The sequence below is a fragment of the Belonocnema kinseyi genome, chromosome 4 (genome assembly GCF_010883055.1).
Source record: "Belonocnema kinseyi isolate 2016_QV_RU_SX_M_011 chromosome 4, B_treatae_v1, whole genome shotgun sequence".
NCBI lineage: Eukaryota > Metazoa > Arthropoda > Insecta > Hymenoptera > Cynipidae > Belonocnema > Belonocnema kinseyi.
Genome location: NC_046660.1, coordinates 100,978,760 through 100,988,619, shown reverse-complemented (window position 1 = coordinate 100,988,619; position 9,860 = coordinate 100,978,760). Strand labels below are relative to the sequence as shown.

At 29.6% G+C, this 9,860-nt stretch overlaps 1 protein-coding gene across 2 annotated transcripts in view; it reads left to right on the top strand.

The window, feature by feature from the left end:
* The first annotated feature begins 4,503 nt into the window (after nt 1-4,503).
* The window catches only part of LOC117171516 (ankyrin repeat domain-containing protein 54-like), a 9,833-nt gene continuing 4,476 nt past the window's right edge, over nt 4,504-9,860 (top strand). Inside the window, exons 1-4 of one of the 2 annotated variants that reach the window (XM_033358889.1) lie at nt 4,504-5,020; nt 5,791-5,863; nt 6,119-6,166; nt 7,397-7,616. In XM_033358889.1, the coding sequence (XP_033214780.1) occupies nt 4,703-5,020; nt 5,791-5,863; nt 6,119-6,166; nt 7,397-7,616 (659 nt within the window). In that variant the 5' untranslated portion in view covers nt 4,504-4,702. The remainder of the gene's footprint in view (nt 5,021-5,790; nt 5,864-6,118; nt 6,167-7,396; nt 7,617-9,860) is intronic. The other variant, XM_033358890.1, reaches the window with a different exon arrangement.

Sequence of the window (9,860 nt, the reverse complement as noted above, 5' to 3'; positions counted from 1 at the left end):
ATTACGCAAAATGTTGCCAAAACATCTCTGTTAATATTGATTAACAATTCATCTCCTATTCTAAAATGATAACTTTTATGGGTTCAGAGAACTTTTTTATCATACCAAGAAGGCGATCCGCTTGTAAAATGTTGGTAAAATATATCCTGACTTAGAAAATTATCGTGTCCAATCCGCTTTCTTAAAAGAAACCGATTCACTGAAGCAATCATTCCATCGTTTAATTTTCCTTGGTCACGGTCATTTTTTTCTGTCCTCTTGTATTTATTGAAACGATTTTCCTTTTTCTATTCAAAAAACACAGTTTGAATAAAAATAAAAATCATAATTTTGTATTTCAATTGTGTTTTTATTGGGGCCTGTAATTTTATTCAGGGCTTTCATAGTTTTAGGCAATTTTTCTTTGTAAATCATCATTTAAAATATTACATATAGTACTAATCAAAATGTAGTAAAATATTTTTAACCTTAAACTTGAAAATATTTACGTAAATTTATATTGTTCTTAAGAAAGATGTTCTTTTGACCAAATAATATTTGACTAAAAACAATTTGGAATGTTTTTCCTGATTCCATCATGTCGGGAACGAAAGGTGCAAACCGGTAGCGGGAGGGAAACAGGTTGTAATTTACTATTCTACAGATTATATAGTGATAAAATTTGTTTTAAAATGTCTTAGCGTAGATTACCAGGACTTTTCTGGTACTATGGAATTACTACTGGAAAGCTACTATAGATACTGCAAGATACTTTGCCAAATCTGAAAATTTAAGTTTTGGCGTTTAAAACTTTCAACCAGGGGCGTCAGAGCCCTGTGAGCTGGGTAGGTTTGAGCCCACCCATCAAATCACTAAATCTAATAATAAAATAAACCTAATATTTATCTTAAATTTATATTTTTGAACATATTTTCGGTCTGCCCGCCCATGAAAAAATCGTTTCGACGCCCCTGCTTTCAACTATTACTTATGGAGAGAGGAAAATATTGTGAGGCCTCAGGGAAAAATTAAACGCGATGATTATAGCAATAGGTATTGGCTACAATTTTCCTTTGTTACGATAAATGTTTCTTCTAGAGTTGAATTACACGTAGTTAAAATTAAGGTTTTCAAGTGAAAAGCTAATTAAATAGCTTTTATATTTGCGTCAAAAAGTGTATGCGCTTCATAAAGTGAGTGCATTATTGAGAATAGAATTAAATAATTTTTTAATGTAGCTATGAGGGATTTAGGACATAGATTGTATGTTTCGAAATTCATATTTCATTTAAAACTATAGTAAATACCACCTGCTAATTACCTTTCATAATTAGATTATTAATTCTCATATAGATAAATAATTGTACCAAGAAAATAAATCATTTATCTAGTACCTATATCTATAAAATCATTACATATATAAATTATTAAAACAAAAATGATATTGAAAGCGAGGAATGAATAGAACAAAAACAAATTATTCGGGTTGTATCAAATTGTAGTTCAAACCCGTTTATTTTTGTATGCAACTACATAAACTACAGTACAACTCTGTTCTCTCTGAATATAAAAAAAGGAATTTATTCTTTAAATTCTGGTTCACCTTATTATTGTATGACATTATAATTTTCATATTTTCCACGTCACTATGTCCATCTGTATTGTCATTAATTTTTTATTATATTCGATATTTTACGGCCCCATTTTTTATTTCTGTGAATATTACAATTTTCTCATACTATATTTCGTAGGTAGGTTTTTATAGATTTTTGCATTTCTTTAATAAATCAAAAGTAACATCATTTTATGCTATTTTCGTATCAAAACCATAAACAAGAAATTTGTATTAAAATTTACCACGGGCGTGTAAGTTGACGCAGTTAATTTTTTACTTACAGGTGAATAAACGTCCGATTTGTTCGCGTCCGTAATGTTTTAATTATTATTCTTCCCAGGCAAAAAAGTTTGAGTTATTTTAGAAAATTGTCTTGCATAATTTAGACGTACACTTATGCATACTTGTATGCATATTTTTTTGATTTCCGTTATTGAACAAATTTGTTTTAAAATTTTATCGTAATACATATTTTCTAGGTGATTTGTGCTCCATGCCCTGCTTCTTGGCTTCTACGTGACTACCAGTTTTAGAAATTTTAATCTAATATATTACTAGTTATCTATTTCTTTCATTAAAGAAGTTTTCTAATTTTTTTCTCTTGATAGATGATTTCGAGATTATTTCGAGCGAGTGAAAAAACAATGTCACCATAATACTATATCATTTTATTTTTTTCTGCTGTTATAAAATATTATAGAAATATAAAATAAAAATAAATAAAAAATATAAAATAAAAATCCGGGAACTTTTGTCGGGAATGTTGTGAACCTTGATAATGTGGGAAAATGCTGGGAATTCGTGATCAGATCCTGCAAATCTGTGACCATAAGTTTAAATTAGAAACTTTTATTTTCTGCGTAAAATTATAATGATGAAATTATACGATTCAATGGTTAAAGTGTGTGCCGAGTTGTACGTCCTGAATTTATTACCAGTCTTTCAGAAGCTGGGAAATCTTTAAAATTTATTAATCAAAACTGTTCAAAACTTGTTGCAGGCAATACATTTGTCTATACTAATGTCAGCGTTAAAGTAAAACTCAGAGTAATTTCTTCTGGTGTTTTTTTTTTGTAATACTGCTATTTGTTTGTCGATAAGTTTGTTATTTACAAATACGTCATTTGAGGACAAGAACTTTTTATTTTTTCCAGTAAATTTTCGATGGTATTACTATCCTAAATTTATAGTATTTCCTGATTCACAGTATTAATTTTTATTTAAAGTAATGAAGTCAAAACTCAATTGCAAATTGAAGCACTCAAAGTAGAAACCTGTTGAATTTTAAACTTTGGAATTAAATCTGAGAAAATTATAGATTCAAATGTTCAATAATTTACTCGTATAAAGTGAAAGCTTTAAACATTATGAGCATTTTAACATTAAATTCCGTTAAACTACAACATTTTTTATTGAAAACTTTTACAAATTGAACAGTTGAAAGATTTCTAGTGGAAAAGTATAAATATACGTTATAATTTTCATGTCGTAAATTAAAAGATGAATGAAAAATGTTTAAATTATTTAATTTTAAAACAGTTTTAAGTTAAGAACATTAAAGGAATTTGGTTAAAACCTCTTTTTAAATAAGAAGTTTAATTTTTTTCCTTTAAATCGTTTCAGATCAGTAATTGGTTTGTTGATACTTATACACTAAAATAAAATAAAAATTCGCTTACAAATTAAAATATCAACAAAATTAAACAATAAAAATTTTTCAATTAAAAGTTAAACATTAAAAATGAAATTATAACGATGCAAGGCTTTCTATTTGAAACAATTCAGTTTGCAAATTGTTTGGTTTTGCAAATTTCATTTTTAATTGCTCTTTTTAAATGAACAGTCAAATATTACTACATACTTAAATAATGTATTTTTTTAAATACAAAAAAACGTTAATTGCGTAGATTAAAAATGATTTCATACGGAAACAAGATTCGAACATATAGGATTTGAAATTGAATAAAACCGATTAATTATGAATCTATGAATCGAGCTATTCATTTCGAATTATTTTGTGAGTAAAATTGGTTTGTCAAGTTCATATGTATCTTCTTATAAGGGTTTTCAATTCAAATAGTTCAGTTTTTAACATTCAATTCTATAAATTCTTTAATTTTTGAACAGATTTAGAAATACCCTGTAAAATTAATTTTCAGGTTTTCCAGCTATCCAAACTTTCCGGCCTTTTCTAGGTCTAGCGGCCATCCTGCTTTTAAATTATTAGTTTTAGGGTAAAACATTCAAAATTAAAAAATGTCGTAAAAATTCATTTTCTCAATTAATTGTTTTCATGTTTTTGTATACATTAAAGTATTTATTTGTTCTGACCAATTTTTAATTAAAAGTTTTTTTCTTAACAATTTATTTTTTATTATTAATTTTAGTAGTTTTTGTACTATTTTTAATCAAGACATTTTAGGTGAAAGTTTTCATAAATAATTTTGCTTTGTTTCGTTTTGCATGGTCATTAATTTGAAGAGCGAAAATCAAATAAATATTAAATATAATTATGGTCATAATTGAGTAGCATAATTAACTTTTGTGATACATACATTATACAAGAAAAACCGGAAAAAACTCTCTATAGACACCCTGTAACACAAAAGGTGATAGAAACATTATTTTATGATACTCTCAATTTTATAGAACTTATTGATGAACTTTTTAAATATACTTTGACGGACAAAAAATATTTTCTGGAGCCTTTGCTCTCTTTCGGAAATTTATTTCAGGTCCTGTTCTTTTTGGAATGCATCGGTTTTGCATGAACTTTTGTAATTTATAAATCATTATTAGTTTACGTGATTTACGTTTTTCGCGCGCAATTGACTAATGGGGCCTTTTTGAACAAAAATATTCCCTAGATATCACTAGTATTACTGAACCACCAAGAGTGAACCATTGCAAAGATATTATCTTTGACCATGGTGAACTTTACTCAACTTACTAGTGACATGTTAGTTCTCCTGTGGATTGTGGAATACTTCACAGCTGTTATTATTTTCGTGCAGTGCTAAACTAAAGTGTACAAAAGCGAATGTTTTCGGCGAGAACGCAACAAGGTCGCTGAACGTTAGTGTTACTTGTTCCAAATCCAAATGTAAAATGACGTCTGTAGATTCGGGAGTAGAGACTGGAAATGATTCCAATGACAGTTTAGTCGCCCAACATGAAAATATTCCCGCAGGCCAAGCAAGCGGCAGTACTTCGACCTTCATGTCAACATCAGGAAGTCAAATGGAAGGCGAGGAAAACGAAAATGATACGATTTCGATTAAAGTTCCCGTAAGCAAGCCACTGCTTCTGCCTATTGCATCGATTTGTCCCGGCCTCGAAAACTGCAACACTTCCACGAACAGTGGCCCACATAATTTTGGAGCTGGGACCTCTGGTCCTTTGGCCTTGTGTCCGAGTTCTGTTCAGGTAAGTTTATGCCGAATTTTAATTGTACATATATCAAATTTTCGACCATAATTTCCACGTTCTTAGAAACGGGAACAATTACTAGAATAACTTTTGGTTTTAAAATTGATCAACCATGTAATTGAACTCTTTTTGCGGGCTTTAACACGAGGATTGTTATTGCGTCTTATCACGGCCCACCCACCATTTTTGGCTTCAGATTATCGCGATTCCTTGTGCAAATTTTAATTTAGATCGTGACAAAGTCTGCTTGACCTTACTAAACTTTTTTAAGGTTGATACGTGTGTTACTGACCTACATTTTTGAAATGTCAACGTACTTTTTCCCCAAGTGTTAAATGTGCTGCTTTCGCTGCAGTTTTTGATAAGTTTCTGATTCTTAGAACGTTTTGTGTACGATTTTAATTGTGCAAATCGTTCCTTTATTGTAAAATGTTTTGCTTTCTTACCTGATAAAACAACATTTTTATTTTAATTTAGAATTTTCGTCCGCTCGAAATTTACTGATGCAATCTATAAATTTCCTTCTCAATGTTCCGAAACGTTCTTAAACGTGTGACTCATTATTAACATTTTTTTATTACAAGATGGGATTCGAGTAGAAAACAAAACGTATTCTTTTACAATTATTTAAAATCTTTCTACACAAACTTTCTGTGTATTTCGCGAATATTAATAGAAGAGGGACAATAAATACCAAATTTTGTACAATAAATTACCTCCTTTCTATTCTAATTTAATATTTTTTTACAAAATTTAAAAAATTTTAGGTCCTGCAGTTTCGCATTCCTCCAATGTACTCAAATGGGCAATTTTTGTCAACCATGGAAATTCTAAAATCAAGTGAGTAATTCGTTCCAAAATAAAATGTAAAATTTTAAACCGCAATCATAACAAATATAAAATTGTTGAATAATTTTGAAAACATGCACTTTTAAGCAGGTAATATTGAACACCAATATATTTATCTAACTCAGTGAAAAATATGTAAAATCTGTTGGCTAGTAGCCCACTTATTCGTATTGTGAGAAGCTTTGCTTTTGAACAATTACAAAAAGTGAAATATCTTCGCTATCATTTCCGTCTTTTCATTTTTAGTCTGCAAGAGATATCCATTTTCAGACAGCGAGACTAGTTCACGTCAAGGTACTTTAAATCCTTATTTGCTTATCCCTTGGATTCCTGAAAATAATATAATCCTTTTTTTAAAGAAACCATCATATAGCCAAAATTCATATTGCTTTTCTTTCGCAGTTATCAGGAATCCAAGGGTTTGATGACTCGTTTTTAATTTTTGTAAAAAATAGAAACGTATTATAAAAGTATTTTATTTTTCGCTTTACACTCTTATCGATTCATCAAAATATCTTCATAATAAATCACATTTATTTTACAGGCCGCATAGTCTCGTCGCTATTTCCTTGCATATTTTTTAGCCTCATTGTACCTTATTTTACAAAATTGTTTACTGTTTTCCCCATATTTAAAAAATGTATTCCTAGTTTACCGTATTTTAAAAAGTTCAAGTTGATAGAACATTTTAAGTTGGGGACATCCTAATTTTAAACCCATTATAATTTTGTTTGCATTCAACTTTTTAATAGTAATTATCATACTAGCTTAAAGTTTTAAAATTAGAATATTTCAACATTTTTGGAATTATTAATTCCTAGCAATTTAAATTTGCATTAAAACTAATAACGACGAGAAATAGAAATTGTGGAACATTTAAATTATAAAAAGAAACCAACATTCAAAAGATTGAAAAATTATGCTAATTCCAATTAGAATGATCCACATATTATTTAGTATTCAATTTTGAAAATTAATGTCTTTAGTCACTAAAAATAATTTAAATTTTAAAGCATCCAAAGAGTAAATTAGATCTGAATATAAGGGTTCCAAATTTGTTTTGTGTAGTCGGAAAAACCGGCAAGTTAAAAAATTAACATTTCACTGCAAACTTGGAAATTGGGAAACACATACTTACATTATTCACTTTGACGTTCATCCCTTAAAAGTTCTCTATTTTCATAAAAATATTCTCTATCTGTCTTACTGTTTTCTGTAGCAGAATTGCCAGAATATGTGAGGCTTTTTATTAAAAAATCGTCTGTCAGTAACTTTTCTAGAACAAAATTCCCATTTTTCATCCATCATTGTACAATGAAGAACAAATTCAGTTTCATATAATTCGAAGCGTGCAATTTACATCTTTAATTGTTTCGCAAAGTAAAGTTTTATTATATATGAATAATACTATAATAAGGTCTGCTAAATTAGTTAGAGATTTAAAACTTATCTGCACGCAAGCTTAATCAAAAACTGACTTTTGCCATCGCAAGTTGAAATCTAAAGTTTATGATAAATTTGCAGGGACTTGTTTTAAGCCAAAAATGAAGTGTAACCATATAGTTCGAAGACCGCAGCGTTGCATTACGTGGAAAGAATTCCAAGGGCCACTCAACGAACGCAAAATGCGTCTTGCTGCTGCTACGAACAATATAGAGATGATGCGACGTCTTTTAAACAGTGGAGTCTCTCCCAACAACAAAGACGAACAAGGAAGATCTCCTTTGCATTTGGCATCCTGCAGGTAACAAAACATCACATAATTAAAAAGTATAAATCTCAATATTCCAAATTAGGGTTGATAAAAGCCTGGAAAAGTCATTGAATTTTGAAAACATTTCTGGGGTATATTCCAAAATCTACCTCAAGATTTGGAGCCGAGATAAAAAATGAACCTATCATACTTAACTAATTCGTTTGTAGAGAAACCGATTAGGCTTCGGAAATGTCCCTAGATTATATAATGACGATAATTTATTTTATATGTATACTGTACTCACAATTCATGACCGTGTACAAATTTTATGATCTGGCTGTGGGATATTCGTCATTAAAATTACTCTTAATTTCTTTCACGAGATTAATATAGTATTATATTCTTGAATTCATTATTAATTTGTCAAAATAAAAATTTTTATTAAAAAAATAACGGCGAGTCCAATAAAAAAAGATTTAAAGGCAACTTTTAGGTCAAATTAAAAAGCACTTCTTTCTTTTGTAAACTTTTTTTTACATCTCATGTTGTCCAGTAGCATTTTCGATGTTTAAAGGAAACCCGATGATTTCTGTCAGAAAAGGGTTAAATATGGTTGTTTATATTTTTTTAATCCTATCAAAAAATGGCCTCAAGTAAATTTCTAAATCTTTTTGGGACAAAACATTGCTTTCTTGATATTTTTTCGTATGCAGCATAGTTTTTTTCCGGAAAACTGAATTTTTATTATTATTTTTTTAGGCTTTTCTAGTGGATAAACCAGAACTGTTAGCCAAAAATGGCTGTTACAAACTCGTCCTCAATTTTTAGGGCCTCAAAAAATGTGCCAAAGCTCAATTAATTCTGATAATTCTTTCAAAATTTATCCTGTCTACAGATTTTTTCTGGCTCATGGGAAGCTTTAAAATGTTGTCAATTTGCAAATATCTATCAGTTTTCGAGAAATTTCAAAATTTAGGGAATCTGAATGCACCGGAAAAATAGTTTACGGAGAACTATAGCATTCTTCCAGGGGGCTATTTCTTATACAATTGTAGAAAACTATCGATTTGGGGTTCTACATTACGGAATTTTTTATTAAAATATGTTTCAGTGTACTCTTACTTATTTTAAGTCGCACATCAAGACTTACCTATTTCGAGTCTCATGTTGGAATATTTCAAATCACGCGGTTCCGTGAAACTGAAAGTTTCTAAACCGATAAAAACAAGAAACAGAATTCCGCAAATGCATTCCACACTTGAAAAATATTACTATTCAAAACTTTATAACTTTCTTTTACGTTTAGAATATTTTTACGAAAATAGGCGTATGCAGTCCCATTTAAAAATGAACCGAATATAAACTAACCTGTCTGAAATTTCAATCTTTCCTAGCATGACCAAGACGTCATGCTACAAAAATTAATATTCCGCGAAATATTAAAGTAGTTTTTTTGATTCTATTATATTGATTTTTAGTTGGCAATTTTTACGATTTCAAGGAAATGTTACATTTATCACGGTATACGTAAACAAATTCACTTGAAAAACATTGGCATGCATGCATGATGTGCAAATGCGTACACATGCTTACAATGAGCGCATCAAAATTGGCCAGGTCAGCTAAATGAACATCGCTTGACAAAATCACTCCACGAATCGTGGTAGAGGTGTGGGGCCCCTCCAGCCTTAAAACACCCAAATGTTTAGGTTTCGCGGCCCTTGAAATTGGCAAGAGCTCTCTGAATTACATATTCATTAAACTTAATAAAAATATGTAATTTATTATAAAAACCTATACGAAATGAATCATTTTTCATACTTTTCTACAAAACTCTATTGGAAATTATTAAAAAATGCTACTTTTTCGTGACGTATATTAAAAAAATTAAGATTATTGTTCCTAGTTTTAGATTTTTTTACTTTTTCTTAGATAATTTTAATTATAAAATCTATCATTTTCGGGGTTGAGTTATGCTAACTTCCGGCATGTCAGTTTTGCGATAAGTCAAATGGGCGCCAAGTCAAATTGCGGCATCTTTCATTCGGAAAAATTTGAATTCCAGAAAAAATTTCAGCTAGTCACGATTTGGGCAAATCCAGATAATTTACAAAGTAAAATTTTGTGTGCAATTGCAATTTACACAACTTTGTGAGACCGATTCCATTTTTGAGAAATTGTTATAACAACAATGAACCTTATCAAATATTCTTTTAAATCTCTTAGTTACAAACTTTATTTGGTTTAGTTTTGAGGCAGTAAGATTTAATTAAAAAATAGTCTGACCACCAA